This window comes from Indicator indicator, chromosome 4 (assembly GCF_027791375.1).
Source record: "Indicator indicator isolate 239-I01 chromosome 4, UM_Iind_1.1, whole genome shotgun sequence".
Taxonomy (NCBI): Eukaryota; Metazoa; Chordata; class Aves; order Piciformes; family Indicatoridae; genus Indicator; species Indicator indicator.
The window spans coordinates 11865519-11883500 of record NC_072013.1 but is presented as its reverse complement, the minus strand read 5'-3'; the positions used below and the strand labels follow the sequence as shown (position 1 = coordinate 11883500).

At 46.6% G+C, this 17982-nt stretch overlaps 1 protein-coding gene across 1 annotated transcript; it reads right to left on the bottom strand.

Moving 5' to 3' along the window:
- Positions 1-2031: 2031 nt before the first annotated feature.
- Positions 2032-12228, bottom strand: LOC128981783 (transmembrane protein 178B-like). The gene is made up of 4 exons (XM_054400725.1): positions 11850-12228; positions 4950-5063; positions 3579-3716; positions 2032-2276 (listed from the first exon to the last, which is right to left on the bottom strand). The coding sequence occupies exons 1-4, from the start codon at positions 12226-12228 to the stop codon at positions 2032-2034; spliced, it is 876 nt and encodes a 291-aa protein (XP_054256700.1).
- Between the last annotated feature and the right edge of the window lie 5754 nt (positions 12229-17982).

Below are 17982 nucleotides of genomic sequence, written 5' to 3'. Positions count from 1 at the left end.
AAGGATTTTTCCCCCCACCCCACCCCTCCACCAGAGGGGGACCATAGAATTTATCACAGGCTGCACAGGAATGCATCCAGATAGGTCTTGAAAGTCTCCAGAGAAGGAAACTCCACAACCTCTCTGGGGAGCCTGTTCCTGTGCTCTGTGACCCTCACAGTGAAGTTCTTCCTCATGTTAAGGTGGAACCACCTGTGCTGTAGCTTATTATCCATTGCCCATTGTCCTTTCACAGGGTGCAACAGAGAAGAGCCTGTCCCCTCTGTCATGACACCTAGTCCTCAGATATTTATAAATTTATTAAATCCCCTTTCAGTCTTCTCTCCTCCAGACTAAAAAGACCCAGGTCTCTCAGCCTCTCCTCATAGGACAGTACTCCAGGCCCTTAATCATGCCCAAAGCCCTCTGTTGGACTCTGTTGAGTAGATCTCTCTCCCTCTTGAACTGGGGAGCCCAAAACTGGACTCAATATTCCAGGTGAGGTCTCACTAGGGCAGAATAGAGGGGGAGGAGAACCTTCCTTGATCTGCTGGACACACTCCTCTGAATGCACCCCCCACGTAAGGGAAGTTTAACTCGCCTCTAGAAGGTTTGCCACCACTGCTGGCAGGTGTGTGAGCTCCAGGGTCGGTCAGTCTGGTAAGCAGAAAGAATTCAAGGTTCCACCCCCCTGAGCAAGTCTTTCAGTGCTTTTAATGCCAGTTGAGAATTACAACTTCCATTTAAAAATTACACTTGTCATAAATACACTGACTTTAGCATTAAGTATCTTACATGCCACTGTATTGTATTTTAAATACAATGTAAACATCTCCAAATGCTGGCCATCTCATCTGTACCTGTGCAGTTTTTGGACACTTGGGAGCAGGGCAGGGATGTGCAGCAAGAAAGAACAGATGTAAGAAACAAAGAAAAATGCACCCCAGAGTACTTGGGCTGATGTTCCTGAGTTAGCCCTAATACTCACACTGGTTCCAAGGTCCTTCCTGCTCCTTGTGAGGGAGCTGACTCTGGCAGAGTACACATGTGCTTGGCTTGCTCTGCTCAGGGGGCATCTGACATTAGAAAGAGTGAAGCGAGCAGAGCCCACATGTTCCTGAGGAAAACAGACTGCATTTTTTTGGATGTTAATGTTGGAGGGGGGCTGTTTCAGCAGTACTGCTGTCTGAGTTGTGGGAAGGTTGCTCATCTCCTTTCATAGAACTGGAGTGGTGCCCACAGGTGAGTTGGTCCTGGCAGCTCAAACTGCACCCTGGCCTCCAGTGGATGAGTTAGTTACAAGCCACATATGGCATACATCTCCCTGGTAAGGGTATGTTGGATAGCCAAATGGATAATACTACCTGTGTAAGAAGCTGAGGAAAATGTCCCACTCCTAACACCATTAAGTTTTCTTAGAGCCTGGCTGCTCAGGTAGAGCCATCTCCTTTTGGTAACAGCTTTAGTAGTGAGTAAATAGTGAATACTACAGCACTGGAACAGCACAAATTTCTGATTTAAATTAATTAATACTAGAAATGGGCTAATTCTTTGGCCTGAACCTTGGCTTAGATCAAGGTTCTTTTGGGAAATGATGGCCTGAGCCAACACTAGACACGTCTGTTGCAAAAGTGTTCAAGCCAACCACACATAGCTCCCTGCCCTAATTTGGGTCTGAGTTCCACAGACCTGCAGCAATAGAGTTGGCGCATAAACATCCCTTACAACTGGACAGTAACAGGACCATGAAGGTACAGTTCAAAAAACAGCACAAAAATGACACAGCCTTGGACTTAATCCCTTGTAAACAGAAGAAAAATAAAAAGTACTGTCCCCCTTAAATCACCAATGAGCGAATCGCCAATAATTCAAACCTGGAGTTACTTGCAATGTCTGTGTCCATGCCTGGAGGCTGTAGCAGCATTCCATGGGCTGGTATTTCCACAGCAATGGCGCTGCTCTCTGCCGGCTGCCATGCAGCCTCTGCCTGCTGTTAACCCACCACTCTGCCCAGGCTGCGCTTTCCAGAGTCTCTCCTTGCTTCTGCCGAGGTCACACGGCCCCATTCTCTTGTCTGGGTTTTTGTACAGACGCCCGAGAAGTGTTGAGGGATGGGGCCAGTGTGCAGAGGAACCCAGCCAGGAGGGTGAGGCCCAGGCCTCCCCAGGCACAGAACATGGACCAGCCATAGCCATGACTGATGTCCTCAGGCAGCCCATAGACGTAGCGAGGATAGCGAGACAACTCAAAATTGATCCCAGCTACACATGTGCAGAGCGAGATGATGCAGCACGTACCTGCAGGAGAAAAACAAGAGGGTTCTACGTTGCCCTCAGGTTAATTAGGTTTTTCCCTAGGTAGTTTCAAAGTCATCAATTTTCAAAATTATTTTTTTTTTTTTAATTCCCTCTCTCTCCATTCCTACCAGTCACTCTTCTTACAAGGCAGGGTTAAAAAAAAAAAAGCCAACTGTGTAGGAGTACAGGATACCTCACTTCACAAGTCACCAGTATTGTCTCAGCTCTATCTGATGCTATTTCAAGCTCAGCCACATGTGCAGGAGTGCACAAAGGGGGCCCCAGTCTACCTGATCCATTTAAAATGCTTTACTCAATGCTGTGCAATAACAACATGAAAATGTTCCCAAATGGAACTGGCAGTTAGGCAGCACATGAGATGATCAAGGACAGCACAAGCCTAGCCTCCATCCTTTCAGCGTGGTGGCTTCCTGTACAGTGCCACCAAAAAGCTCCTTGAGAAGGCTTGCTTACGGCAAGGGAAGATCCCCCTCCTGAAGTGGCACCAAATCAGTGGCACACTCATGTTTTTAATTGACGTAGATGCTGTTGTAACACCAAGAGTGTTGCTTGCAGCCATTATAGATGCTGACACAGGACTTCTAGGGTAACAGTTCTGCCTTTTAAAGCAGAGCCACATTGTTCATACTTGCAAGCTGCCTATTTTCTGCTTTCAATTTAGGAATCTCCATTCTTGGAACATCTCTGTAGCTCACCCTTTTGGTGCATTTGCTGCTACTATGCCCCTTTCAAATAAAGACAAAACACTGTACATTTCTGAGCTGAATAATCAAAGTTGAGAAAGACCTTTGGTCACACAGAAAGTCTTCTCCTAGCCAGAAGGAACAGGTGTAACACCCCTGGCAAGCACTGAGCTCATGTCCTTACTACTGGGCCAACATTCCCAGGCTTGGCTGGGTTTGGATTTTATTGTTACCCAAAGATGTGAGCATCTCACAGCAGCAGAAAGATGCTCTACATTGATCTTATTTGCTAAAATTCCCTAGGGAAAACAGCTGAGCTATCTGACAGGAGCCACAGGGTACACATTGTACACATAGTCCCTGTGGCTATGCACCAGCTCTCCTGAGCAAAAGGCTCCTGTACATACAGCAATGTCTACTCAGAAACACTAAAATATCCAGGCAAACACAGGTCCTGCCCAGTGCTGGATGTGGTGCTTTGTGCTATGCTGCTGGTTTGCTGCACTAAAGAACCACTCTGTGTGTTTACCATAGGCTGGAGAACTTCCCAGCCAGCAATGCTGATTGTGACTTTTCAGTAGAAGTGAAAGGTTCTCACCTCCCATCAGAAAGAGCAGCCCAGCCACATACTGCATGAGCTCCTGCTGTTTGCAGCAGCCCAGCACACCAATGATCCACCCAAACAGGATGATGGAGACTGCCATGCCAATGAAGCCAGCAGTCATCCTCCGCAGATCTGAGGAAAGAAAAGAGAGAAACAAGAAAGAAGACATGAAGACGGTGGCACCCAGCCTGGATAGCCAGGGGCGAATCCAAACATTTAGATTTACTAGTTTCTAAAGTTTATACTTCACCCACGAACCACACCTCCTGTACGGTCCTTGAAATAGATAGTTTGCCCATTACAGTGAAATAAAGGGCATCCAGGCAACTTGACTTCCTTTGGTTGGGCAGAACTACAGTGCATTTCTGTCCCCTTCAAGAGAAATACTGGCCAAATGCTCCCTGACATGAGATAGAAGGGGTGCAGTATGAATTCAGCAACAATATGTAAACAGGGTGCTTTTTTGTGGGTTTTTTAAAATATTTTTGGGATAGAGTTGGTTGGGTAAGTGTCTCCTGAAAACAAGTAAGTGAGAAGGGACACTGAAGAAAAGGACTAGTACACAGAAGCAGAAAGTGTGAACTGAGAAGAGGAATAGTGGGAGCAAAGAAGCAGACAGCAGATCAATACAGTATGATGGAAACAACTCCAGTAACAAGCTCTGAAAAAAAAAAACTTGGGTACCAGTGATAACAACAGCACTTTGTCATCCATAATAAAAGTGCTGTTCTTGTCTCCCCCTCGTTCAGTCTTGAGCAGGATTTCCTCAGCTCTGAGGCTCGCATGAGAGGGGCTAGGCAGAATGATGTGAGGCAACAGAACCAGAAAACAAATACAGAGAGAAGTGGGAACAGAAAAAACTGAGTAAATCATTCTCAGTGACAGGTTACAGGTCAGTCATCTCTGTGGGAAGGATTTGGGCACAAGGCAGCTAGTGAGCCAGGAGCTGGTAACAGGAGGTTGGAAAGACAAACTGCGATATTCTTTAGAAGAAGTGGTTGCCAGGGAGCTGCACCAGGTTGCTGGTGTGCACACAGAAAAATGCGAGATCTCTACCAACTATGCAGTGACGCAGCACCTTTGTTGTAAGCCAGCTAGGAATTGTCTGTCCCTGGGTCCAGAGTATGACTACACTTTGCAACACTGCACACATACCTGTACTCATGAATCCCCCACTTAAGCACTTCCAAACCGCAAGTCTCCTTCCAATTATACTGCCAGGTGCTTGTCCTTCCTCACCAGCAAGGCATAAATACATATTTGTGCACAGAGCCTAGTGGCGGCCAGCTGATTTGCAAGCCCTCCCTTGGCACCACACTAAGACACTCAATACTGCAGCCTTGCACACTGTCTTGGGCTACTTACGGAGTGCATGCCACTCATCCTGCCGGATGGTGTTTGTGATGTTGATAGGTAAGTTTCGAGGCAGCGAGCTGGAGGTGTAGTGGTACTTCACAGCTGTGCAGCGCTGAATAACTCCTGCAAAAGAGACATCTGCGTGAAACAGCATGAAACCCTGCCTCCACTCACCAAGCACAGCTCACATAGGGGAAGTCTTAGTTCAGTAACAAAGCAAATGTGACCAATAAACAAGCTTTGGGGATTAGGAGAGCAGGGAGCCTTACTACGAAGAAATACCAGCAAAGAGGGAGCAAGTTGCTGACCTAGGCAGTCTCTAAGATAGAACAGCTGAAGATAAACAGCAACATCAGTCACCAAAACCAGCTCCAGACACTTCCTAGAAGAACTGGGACAATCTCTTTGAGACGGCTAAGGAGACAAGAACACAGCTGAATACCAGTGGGACTGTTTTGTCTCTAGGAAGCTGAATTACTTTGAAAATTGTGCGTGTCTGCTGGGCAGGGAACTGCATGGGAGAAAAGGCTGAATGCACTTTGGTAGTCATTGGCACTCGCTTTTCTTTCAACAAACCGTAGTACTCAAGTAGGCTTGTTTCCCCTGTAGCTAAGTGTGCCCCAGATGCCAGTGTGTGCTCTTTTTTAAAGAGGGTTTTTAATTTAGAAAACAACAACTGGTAACAGAAGAATACTAAGGGGTAGATGGAGAGCAAGGTGTCTTGCCCTCCCTGTCATAAGTAAAGCAGAGGCCAGGGAAGAAAATAAATGTGGATGGTGAGGTGGAAGAAAACAGCCAGAAAGGTAAGAGCCAAATAGTACAAAAAAGTTGCTCTTAAAACAATAGCCACAGGGTCATTACCACTATTTGAATGCTAGGGCAGAACAACTACTCACAATCAGTTGGCCAGTGAGCTAATTAAGCTGGTGAACATTCCCTAGCAATGAGCCACAGAGTCAGTGATCAGCTGTGCAAAAGACACTAGAAAACCCAGAAGAAGAAATGGGCTTTGCATGGCTCCTGCAGCAACGGGAAGCATGATGGTATTCACAGGGACTGTACTGAGCTGGGTCCGCAAAGAGGAAGCCTGGGCCTTACTAGATCAAGAGTTGCACACAAGAAGCCTAGCCAGTTCCAGCCACCAGGCCACATTAACAAACGGTGACATTTAGCACAGAGTGGAACAAGCAGGCATGTAAAGAACATGAAACATGATTGTTCATGAGAACAAGAAAACTCAGAGTTCCAAAAACCTCTGAGCAGCAACGTATTTCAAGTGGGCCCACAGGCACTGGCAGGAATACCCCAGGCAAGCTGCCCTTCGCCTCCCCCTGCAGAGAAGGTTCCCTCTTGCCCTTACCTCAGAAGAGGTGTGTAGAGCTGCCTGAGCAAAGGGATCAGCAAGACATGCCCAGAACAGAGGATGCCAGTTCATTTGCAAAATCTCTGCAAAGAACTCCGTTAAGAACTTAGGCCATGAACCATCAAGTATCTAACTAAAATTCACCTCTGTTGATTGAATTCTGTTTCAATTCTGACAGGATCCACATGTGTTGCAGAGAAATATGCCTGTGGTACAAACTAATAACATCAGATTTTAGATTACAATGCACTAGATTCATTAAAGGTAAGTTCTATGTGCTTCCATATGCTGATTATAAGCATACTCTATATGAAGCATTTTTTTGTTTGAAAGCAAGGATTACTGCTCTTACAGTTCATTAAAGAAACATCAAAGACTAGATATGTAAATCCCTTATGATCAAAGCTATGGAATCCTCAGCTAAAATGTCACTCAGAAGATCTTTGCTCTGTATTATTAGAAGAATTTACATGTAGACTAGAAGTGAAACCTCTCCACTTTCTTATACAAATATGGTCCCTTAGAAGTTTTCAAATATCGATTCATTCCGTCTCTGGTTGAAAAACTCCTAATCCTTTCTTCCCCAGAATTCAAACTGCTAATTTTATGTAGGTAGCACATAAAATTCTATTAAAACAGCAAACTTGCAAAACTAATAGCTTAGGGGTTAGCAAATTTGATGGTTTACACTCAGTACTGACCCACCATGGGTGTGGTGATAGCCTTTGAGAATCCCATCACAAGCCATTTTTTCAGTAATGCCCATTTCTCCGAGAGCACAGCTGGACCTGTGCTGGTATAAGCCACCAAAGGCACAAGGGAGACCACTCTCTGAGGGTCTTCTAGAAAAGCTGAAACAGGTAAGCAAGAGTCAGGTGATCAGGGAAGCAGAGAGGGTGATTTCTCACCTGAATACACACTTTCTCCTAGAAAATTATACTCAGTAGCCAGATTTTGCATCTGCAGTCGGTAGTTTATTTTCCCCGTTTTCTGAGTGAATCTCTAAGTCAGAGATGTTGCATACTAATACAGCCAGGTATTCCATGGGACTGCATTTAAGAATGATAGAACACATTGTTCCCCAAGTACTCCAGAATAAAACCAAAACAAACGAAAAAACCACAAGCAAACAACAACAACAAAAAGGCAGGTTTGCAGTCTCAAAGATATGGTGAAGTCAAAGGTATTCCAAAGGTGCTTCAGTAAGTGCTTTGTTCTAAGCCCTTACATAACTTAAATCACAGTCTGCTCTGCATTTCCAAAACTAGAAAACTGATTTTCACTTGTGTTTATAAAACACCCAGAAGAGTGCCATAAGAAAACTTGGCAAAATTAAAAGCCTTGCCATCAGGTAAGGGCTTGAATAGAATGAAGCCATGTGGTGACAAGTCAGTGAGCATTTTTAACACACAGCTAAGTTGAGAATACAGGACAGAAGGGGCAAATACCTGTGTCAAAGCATACATGCAAGAAAAAAGTCACACCCAGCCTTACCCTAGCATTTCTTTGGCTGTTAACACTACATTGCACGGCATGTGCAATTATCTTGATTAAAAAATAAGCACATAAGACAATGAATTGCATCCAGCACTGTCACATTGACACCTTCATGGCCAAGCTACATGCCTGTGCCTTACCACGACCAACATTGTCTCACACTTTCCCTCAATGCGTATTTTTTCCCCCCTCAGGATTGCAACTACAGACAAGTTCCCCTTCTCTACACCTTCACAACGCTTGGGACACCACATGTGATGAGTCCTTTCTCCTGACAGAACATGAAGGCTGGGAAAGGCCAGAGGACATTGGCTAGAAAGAATTTCTGGATCTCCAGATACCAAGGTAGAGGACAGTCTCCTTACCCCTGGGCTGCCAGACACCTGTAAACCCACAACCAGGCTTGCTGCGATCCTGTTGTAATCCTGGGCTCAGCACACCCAGACTTTCTCATAGTTTAGTTTTCCTCTCTCTCTGCCTTCGGAACATGCAGGTTTTCTTCTCCACACTGCCTATATTTCAATATTATGAGAATGGAGTGGTTCTCATTTTCAGTTCTGCTAGCTGGCCTAGTCTTATCTTAGAGGAGTTTGACTCTCACACAGCTAGAAGAGATCTTCTCCCTCCTACCATAAGCAAGGCCAGGGAGCATCCATGGGTAGTTAACAATAAGCTACCTTGTGAAGTTTGGCCCTGCCCTCCCTTCCCTCATGCCCAGGACCAAATGGCCACAAAGTAGTATTTCTCCCCAGGATTGTGAAGAGCATCACAGCTATGGGATCTCACCCAAAGGCCACTAGATCTTGTAAATCAACCTTCCTTTAAAATAGGATGATAACGAAACACCAAACATTGAGTTTATTAAACACGCTACTAGAACAAATGCTCCACAGACCTCAGTCATTCCTGTAACTCTTCCAATTCATTACTAGCTGGAAAGGACAGGGAGTACAGACACCAGGCCTGAGCAGTTTTCTCTCAAGGACCTCATTACTGCCACAAACTGTTGTGTTCCTCTGCTTCAGTATCTAGTGGTTCTCCCCACTTTCTTAGCTACATCATAGTACTATGAAGCAATTTCTGTCCAGTGTTCATAACAGTCCCACCCCAGAGTCTTTGCAGTCTTGAAAAGCAGTAAATTCCACAGTTTATGAACAGTGACAAACCTTTGTATTTTAATTCCTTCAATTTACTGGTGTTAAAATGCAAGCTGTTCAAATAAACCCATCAAGTTATCCAAAGCAGCCTATCAGAATGGATCTGTCTTAATTAAGCATTTTCTATTGCCACTGCTTTGCAATAACACTTTTTGTTCATATTAATAAGGAAGGCACCTGAAGAGCATCAATCCCTGGAAGACCTCACTGCCTATGGTTGTTGTGCCAGCATCAGCTATAAAGTGTGCAATCACCACAGGGCAGGCTCTATGAGACAATGTACAGTGCTCAAGTTCTTACACTTCAGAGTCCCTCCTTCAGCACACACAGATCCTGTTTCCCCATCAAGCATTTCAGTTCTTCAGCTGCCATCCTTTACTGACTGGTAATCTCCATTTTCCACATGTGGTTTGTACAGTTTCTTCTTTTGCCTTCCTACGTGCATCCTATCAGCATCACACTCAGTCCTCAAGAGAAGGACGACGAAGAGGAGAAGCAGGACGAGGAGGACGACAAGGATGAGGGAGAGCCTAACAGAAGGCTCCCCTCTCCACAGCAAATTTCCCCCTCTATACTGTGTGTGATACTGATGGGATACACCTGTAGCCAACTCAAGTCAGCTGTGCTGCCTGACTCAAAACTGCTAATGGCCTGAAGCCCATGGCTGGCCTGGGATTCTGTCCCAGCAAACCCAGAACTACATTTTTAAAATTTTAAAATATGTAAATATATTTTACTTACATATATGTATATACACACATATATTGGATATATAAATGTATGTATGTACCTGCATCAGCTGAAATACTCAAGTATGGAACTTTTCACAGAACTTATTTATATTAATAGAAGAATTATCTAAATAATAGAATTCAGAATTATCTAAATGAAGGTACTTACTGGATGTAGTAATTTATTCAGAATTCAAGAGAAAGGAAAGAAACCTTATTCCAGAGGTACTAGAAAAACGGACAGTATAAACCAAAACCAAAATTACCTCAAGACCGTCACAAAATAAGATAAAATTTATTCCTCTGTCACTAAAAGTCAAAAAAAAACCTAGTTTAAGGAATATTAGGAACAGAAGAAGGTATCACATATAATCAAAGAGCTAGCTGGAAACTTACTTCAAATCAAGGAGAAAGTAGGACTTCCAGAGGAGCATGTTAGTGATCTTTGGCTCATACCAGGGAAAAACCCTCATTTTTTATTTTTGGAAGCCCCAAATCTAGTATTGTCCTTGACAGAACTGGTCAGCCATGGTCACACCTGACCATCAAGCCAGGAAAGGCTCCTTAATCACGTATGTCAGAGGACAGAGATGGCAGGAACAAGGAAAGGCTGCTAGTAAAGCAGGTCAGGGGGAGAAGAGAGTCAGATCTATTTAAACATCTGGCTCTATAAAACCTATTATTAATAAATTACCTCTATGAGATAAAGCATAAATCTTTACAGTAGCAAATGCAGATCAAACAGGCAAGTAATATGATGGATGGAAGCAAGGCTTGCATGGAAAGGCAAGGTCTTTTATTGTAACAGCTGAAAAGCAGAAGATTTAGAGTCCCTCCATTTTTACACAGTAGACCCTGAGGAAGATCACTCACTACTCTGTAACACCCTCGTGCATGCACAACAGAGACTCCAGCCTCTCTGTCAGACCACTGTTGTATTGGGAGAATACCTCAGAAACAAAGTATTGAGGACCAAGCTAGTATTCTTACCCTCCTCTTCTCCCAACCCTTGCTAATCTCAATGGGAGCTGAAAGCATTTGGCTTGATGTGAAACAAAAAAAAAAAAAAAACCAAACAGATGAACATTTTACATGACAGGCACAATTAATAGAAAGAAATTAATGAGCTGCCTTTTAATGAAATGAGATCAACATAGAAATAAAAAAATAAAATGGATCCTAGGAGATTAAATAAAGAAGCTAATCACAGAGCACTAGAGTTTCTAAAAGTAGGAGTCACTGCTGTGCATTGGCAAGAATGGACAAAGACGAGCTGAGCTTCACAGTGCCAGTCTATCCATTCTCTGCTGTGCAGGACTGGCGTCACAGTTGGAAGCCACACTGAGGAGCTGTTCCCACTTTCTTAAGATAGCATTTCCATTTTGTGCTTTAGTGGAATCACTTCTCCCAACTCCTACTCTCCTTGTGCTAATATGTACCTGCTGGAACAATAAGTCCTGTTATTTATTATTAACCATAAATGCTATTTCTTATCCTAAGCTTATTTTGTATATCATTTATTTTGACTTAGTGGGTCAGGCCACTACATTGTTTGTGTCACCTAGTCCAGGAATTTTATTCCTACTTCATGAACTGCTTGGATTTGTACCGTTCACCACAACAGCAGGTCTACAGCTTTCTCTCCTATCATTCCTGGAGCCCTGAGTGACATCTGCCACCAAGAAGGCCTGGCAATGCACTGCAGCAAATACTCCCCTAAGCCAGAACAACAGGTCTTTCCCCCCTTATTGCAAATCTCACAGCTCTATAAACAACATCATACGTTTCTCAGCGCTCAGTAACACGAAGGCATCAGGCTTAAAAGAATGCCCACCAACACCTTGCTCGAGTGGTGGGCCCTGCACCGGGCCATCAAAGCATCTCTCCGCAGACGCGGTCCCACCCAGCACTGCAGTGTTTTAGACAGACCGAGAAGCGCGCAGGATGGGGTCAGGGCCGCACTCGCCGCTCCTCTCCCGCCGGGGACCCCACGGACGCCGTGCGGGGCTGCACCCCCGCCCTCCCACCGGCCCGTTCATGCCGCCGTCCCGCCCGCAGACCAGACCCTGTCGGCACTGCGCTCAGCACCGCGGACAGCGGCGAGTCCCACCGCCTCCGTAGGGCTGGGACTGGGCTAAGCCCCGCCGCCGCCTTACCTTACCTTTCCGGATGAGCTCTTCGCTGTCCGGCTCGTAGCCCGCGCGGTGGCAGCGCCTCCAGAGCCCCGAAACGGTGGAATTGAAGCGGCGGCCGCAGTGCGAGTCCAGAGCCGCGGCAGCGGCGGCCGGGGCGGGGGCCGGGGGCCGTCCAGGCAGTAGGGCCCGCGGGGGCCGGGCGCGGAGCGGCAGGTGCGAGCTGGGCGCCGACATGGAGCCTGGCGGGTCGCTGCGTTTGTGGCCGAAGCCGCGGCAGCGTTCGCGGTGCCGCCGCGCGTCCGTCTCGTACCAGGAGTCAGTGCCGATGGCCACGGCCAGAAGGGCGAGGGCGGCGGCAGCCAGGAGAAGCCCGGAGCCGCTCAGCGCCTGAGCCGCAGCCGCCATCTTACCGCGCCGGGGGCGGCAGGGGCGGGCTCTTCCCCTGCAGCCCGGCTGGGGGCCTCCGCCCGCCGCGCCGCCCCCGGAAGGGAAACGGGGGCTGGAGACCGAATTCGACCCCGCACTGATGCAGCCTTCAGGGTACCCTAGACCCAGTCTCAAGGGGGCCACTCGCCGCCTCCCCCGGCTCCAGCGCCCGGCGAGGGGGCTCGGCCTGGCTACCCCCTGGCTACCTGCTGCTCGGCACCAGCTCCCTCACGGGCCGCGCGCGGGGCAACGGCCGCGCTAACGGCCACCAACGGCTCGGCCGCGCGCCTAGCAGGAGGCCGCCTCTAGCCCCGAGGCGCAGCGAGATGCCCGGGGGAAGGGGTGAGCAGGGTCCCCGTCTGCTCCCGAGGTCCCCCAGCACTGGGGCTGGCCCGCCCCGGAGGGCAGACGGAATCCGTCCTGTCGACATGCCTCAAGATCAAGCAGATTTTATGAAATGCAAACACCACTACCAGCAGCGTTTGTTAACATTTTGATTACGATTTCTCCGCAACCCTTCATTATCAGATAATAGAAAGTACGGCCTGAAGAGACAAAAAATGTCAATCTATTTTATGCATTGTGATGCAGGCTAAATCCAGGCCATTAGTTAAATGCAGCGGTTCCAAGAGCACAAAATCCCTTTTGATCCTGCTTGTGTTATGGGACTTTTCCTCCAGCTGCAGTACTACCCGTCTCCAAAGCCAGTTGTTATGGCATTGTCCTTTCAGTTATGACATTCAGATAAAGTGATCTAGTGATACAGCAAGTCCAAATTCCAAATTTAATGTTTAGTTTTAAAATCGTTAGTTTTGTTTAAGTACTTATTTTTTTTTTTCCCAGGGTAAACTAAACTGCAGGAGATTCAGATGCTCCTTCCCTCCCTCTGCCCCCTTGTCACTTCCCTCCTTTGGCCACATCAAGCACAAACTAAATCACCTCCCCAGCACTTTGCCTGGTGGAAATGCACAGCAGCCACAGATAAAGCTTGTTTTAACCACATTTCAGCATGATCCCCTTCAACACTTCACACTGGACAGATGGGATTACCATCCATGCAGCTGCACATTAGTGCCTTCAAGGCAGACAAATTGAACGGGCTGCTGTCAAAGTAATTTTCTTACACATACCAGCTAAATTAAGTCTTCCATATCAAGAATGAAAAATTATTTTCAAATACAACCACTGCTCTCGATAACAAGGAAAAATCCTTCAATTTTAACAGTTCTTTCCTGTAAAGATCCAAATAATCAGGTTTCCTAAATCTGCAATCCTATTATGTCACCCTACTCTCTACACCGGTTCTTCAGGCTAATTTCAGATGACAGCAAGACCCCTTGCAAAGTTCTCATGTCTGCAACTCTTTATTATTGGTCTTCCCTAAGCTACTGCAATTGTGTTAGAGTCACTCTTTGTGGAGCTGTGAACCAGGTAGCTGATTAATTAGTTACTTTTTTATTATTTCTGAGAAGGATAAAAAGGAGAGGGGAGGGAGGCTCACAGCACAGCCCCACAGGCAGGGATACCAGCACAGCCAAAGAGTTAAAGAGACGAACCCAGATTCCAAAATGTAGATTCCTGGCGAAGGCCCCAGGCCATGAAATCATGTTCTTGAACACCTACCCACTTAAATCTTCTTCCAGCTCATGGGTTACAGCTTTCCTCCTTCTTAGAGATGACTTGGACCACGAGATGGATAAAGAACTGGCTTGATGGCTGCACCCAAAGAGTGGCTGTCAATGGCTCCATGTCCCAGTGGAGGCCAGGGACAAGTGCAGTCCCTCAGGGCTCAGTCCTGGGACCAGTCTTGTTCAACATCTTTGTCGGTGACATGGACAGAGGCATTGAGGCACCCTCAGCAAGTTTGCTGATGACACCAAGCTGTGTGGTGCAGCAGACATGCTGGAGGGAAAGGATGCCATCCAGAGGGACCTTAACAGGCTGGAGAGGTGGGCACAAGCCAACCTCATGAGGTTCAATAAGACCAAGTGCGGGATCCTCCATCTGGGTCGAGGCAATCCCAAGCACAAATCCAGGCTGGGCAGGGACTGGCTGGAAAGCAGCCCTGAGGAGAGGGACTTGGGGGTGTTAGTGGACAAGAAGCTCAACATGAGCTGTCAATGTGCACTTGCAGCCCAGAATGCCAACCAGATCCTGGGCTGCATCAAGAGAAGTGTGGCCAGCAGGGCAAGGGAGGTGATTCTCCCCCTCTACTCAGCTGAGACCCCACCTGGAGTACTGCATCCAGTTCTGGAGCCCCTATTACAAGAGGGATATGGACATGCTGGAAGGTGTCCAGAGAAGGGCCATGAGGATGATCAGAGGGCTGGAGCTCCTCTCCTGTGAGGACAGACTGAGAGAGTTGGGGCTGTTCAGTCTGGAGAAAAGAAGGCTCCGAGGTGACCTTATTGTGGCCTTCCAGTATCTGAAGGGGGCCTACAAGAAAGCTGGGGAGGGACTTTTTTAGGCTATCAGGGAGTGATAGGACTAGGGGGAATGGAATAAAGCTGGAAGTGGGGAGATTCAGGCTGGACGTGAGGAAGAATCTCTTCACCATGGGAGTGGTGAGACCCTGGAATGGGTTGTCCAGGGAGGTGGCTGAGGCCCTATCCCTGGAGGTGTTTAAGGCCAGGCTGGATGAGGCTCTGGCCAGCCTGATCTAGTGTGAGGTGTCCCTGCCCATGGCAGGGGGGTTGGAACTAGATGATCCTTGCGGTCCCTTCGAACCCTGACTGATTCTATGATTCTATGACTTCTGGTAAGAACCAAGACCTGTGTACCACCATTCCGTATTTATAGGCTGAAAATCTTTTAAGAGTATGGTAAGAGATGCTCTGAACCCCTGTTTTTTAAGGGTAGCAAAAATTGTTTAGTCTTTTCTGGGCAATTTCTACCTATGTTTGATGAGCACAGCTTTGTCCCACATGGTAAGTAATCAGCTTAGTGTTAATTGAGACCAGATGGCCCTTCAGTTTTTCAGCTTAAAAAAAACCCTGAACACAAGGTATGGTTGACAATCTCTCTGGATAGTCAGTTACCATGTAAACATTTCCCTCAAAAGAGAAGCCACTCACTTGGTGGTGCTTTTCAAGGGACCCTGACCAGTAGATCAGACCACACTGTTCCTGGCCCCAAGTGCCACAGCAGTAAGAACAGTAAATTGGATTAGAACCTTTTGTTTCAATTGTGAAAGTCTGAGGAACAGAAAAGAGGGCAAGACACAGCCCAGACTTCTCTAGACTAACCCTGAGATACTGCTCTGTAATTCAAATTAAGTTTGAATTGAATTTGTATTTCAGAGAGAAGTAGCAGCTTCAATTAAAAACAAAACAAAAAAACCCACAAACCCAGATGGAAAACCATTTATTTCATCTCTATTGTCTCCACGCAGACCAATACAGATGAAGGGGAAAATGCATAAGATCAGCTGAAAAAATAGAGCTAGAAAATACAATTCTATCTGCATTTCCAAAAGTGACAAATGTGGTGGAGTGATGCCCCTTCTGCTCCCATGGCTCTCCACCCTCAGCCCCAGGGCTGACACAGTAGAAAACCAACAAGCCTCCCAACAAGCCTGGTGCTATATCCTGCCAGGGTATCTTCCCAAGAACCACAGACTGTCCAAGCCTGTGGTAGCAGCCAAGAAAAACAACTCCAAAAATCCTTCTTCAGTATCATCACTGCATTCCTAAACACTGAGCACAAAATCCTCACCGTGGTTTTCAGTCTTGGCAAGGCTCAGCACTGATGCAACACCACCAACTCATGGGCATTCACCTGGCAATGCCTCAGCTTAAATGCCAGCCTCATTTTGAGAAAGACATCTTGAGAAGCAGCAGGAACATCCTTCTGTGCAAACCTGCTTCCTCCAGAGCCCCACTACAGGGTCTGTCTAGCTGCAGTCCCTGGCTGGGGCCAAGAGGAAATGCTCAAAACTCAAACAAGAGGGTCAGCATGCTCTCCCAGTCCCTGCAGGCTTAACGGATTAATTATCCTTCCAGGAAAGCAGGAAGGGGATGGTACCTTCAAATTTCATGACAACCGAATGGTAGAGGGAGTGGTTGGCAAAGGAAGGCAACTTTGTAAAGACAAAAATTTGCACTGAGCCTCCTTTGTTGTTGCACTAAAACTGGTTACTGATGTAAACCTGGGGTAAGGAAAGCTGAAAAAACTAGACAGCAGTTCCTGGGCAGAGAGAACTGCAAGCATGAGCTCTCCAGCACTCTCTGGAAAGTAGGACAGGAGCTGTCATAAAAAAAGAACTGTGTCAACAGTTCAGGAATCTCTCAGGGAAGTAAATGCCTCTGCTGTAGGCAGTGTATCTGCCTCCCTCCTCTGACCCAAATTGCCCTCTCAAGGTGCAAGTGCTCTTGGTAAGGCCCTGCACAGGCTGAAGAGCAGAACTGATGTACAAAAGCTGTTTGAAGACAGAGCTGAACTGGTGCAATTCACACCATGGCATTTGTTTTGTACCCAATGACTCCACTAATTCAGTTAGACTTGCTTTTACACAGATACAAGCTCTGCAGAAGGGGTGATCTAGTAACTGTGCACATCTCTGGCAACAAAACATCCCTGTGGAACAATGGCCTGGTCAGCTCCAAGAGCTGAGATGCAGGAAAGCACTAGAAATGTTATTTATTTTTATTGGTCTCAAATTGCCAAAGATTTTGTCCCAGGCGTCACAAAACGGAAAACTCCTCCTAAAGCACATTTACTGTCACCTTTTCATGTCCTATTCTCTTCTTACTTAGAACACAGCTTTTCTAGACTCACTTTTAAAAATCTTTTCTCCAGAAGTTTCAGCCTTCCCATTTCACCCTCCCTCCACTATACTTTACTGCTGTGTCCCTCCCTTTAAGGGCTGTCACTATTCTTTCTTATCCATTCATCCCCAACTGGCTAACTCCAGTGTGAAGTAAGAAGCTCAGAAACAGACTACCATCTGTTATTTTTGGTTATAGCATGCTCTCAGTTCACACTGAAGAGAGAGGAAAAGCTAATCAGGGGTTACTGGCTGCTGCCTGAGCTGTCCAGACCTCTGCCATGGCAGTCCATGGCTGCCGCAGCACACCAGGCAGGGCTAGCCTGCTACAGATGGTGAACGAGTTGGGCCCTGAGAGCAGGCTCAGAGCCACGTTCATCTAATGGTTATGAGGAAAGGGAGCTCAGCTGCAACAGCTACATGGCTTTCCTTCCAGATCCAAGTGAGCTGGTTGTATGGCCAACAAAGAAACATTTACTGACCATTTCTCAGATAAAGAGTTCTGCTGTGCTGGCTATTGGAGTGGTTATGGCTGAGACAAGTAATCTCCAAACTGAACCATTTAGTTGTAGTGACCTCAAGCTTTTGGCTCAATTTCAACATAAACAAATACTAAATAGACCAAAGAGGTGGGATGCTACCTTTAGGAACAAGTGATGTCAGTGAGAAGCTGGAAAGAAGTCAGAAAGGGTCCCTCCCCCTCTATCTCATAGAACTGTTAACTTCTCATGGGCAGTGAGTTCTGACTGAAGCTGTCGGGTTATGGTTGCTTTGCCATCTGTGTTCTGCCTCAAGCCCTTAGAGTGGTAGAAAAAGTCCTTCCTCTTCATCAGCTACTGGAGTCATCTCTACTGTTTTCACACAAGAGCTTGGGAGGTGCAATTCCATTGGAATGAAGTGGATGAAACATTGTCCATTTGCTGTGGAACATTTCTGCTCGCTGTATCTTTTGCTCCATTAGAAAAAAA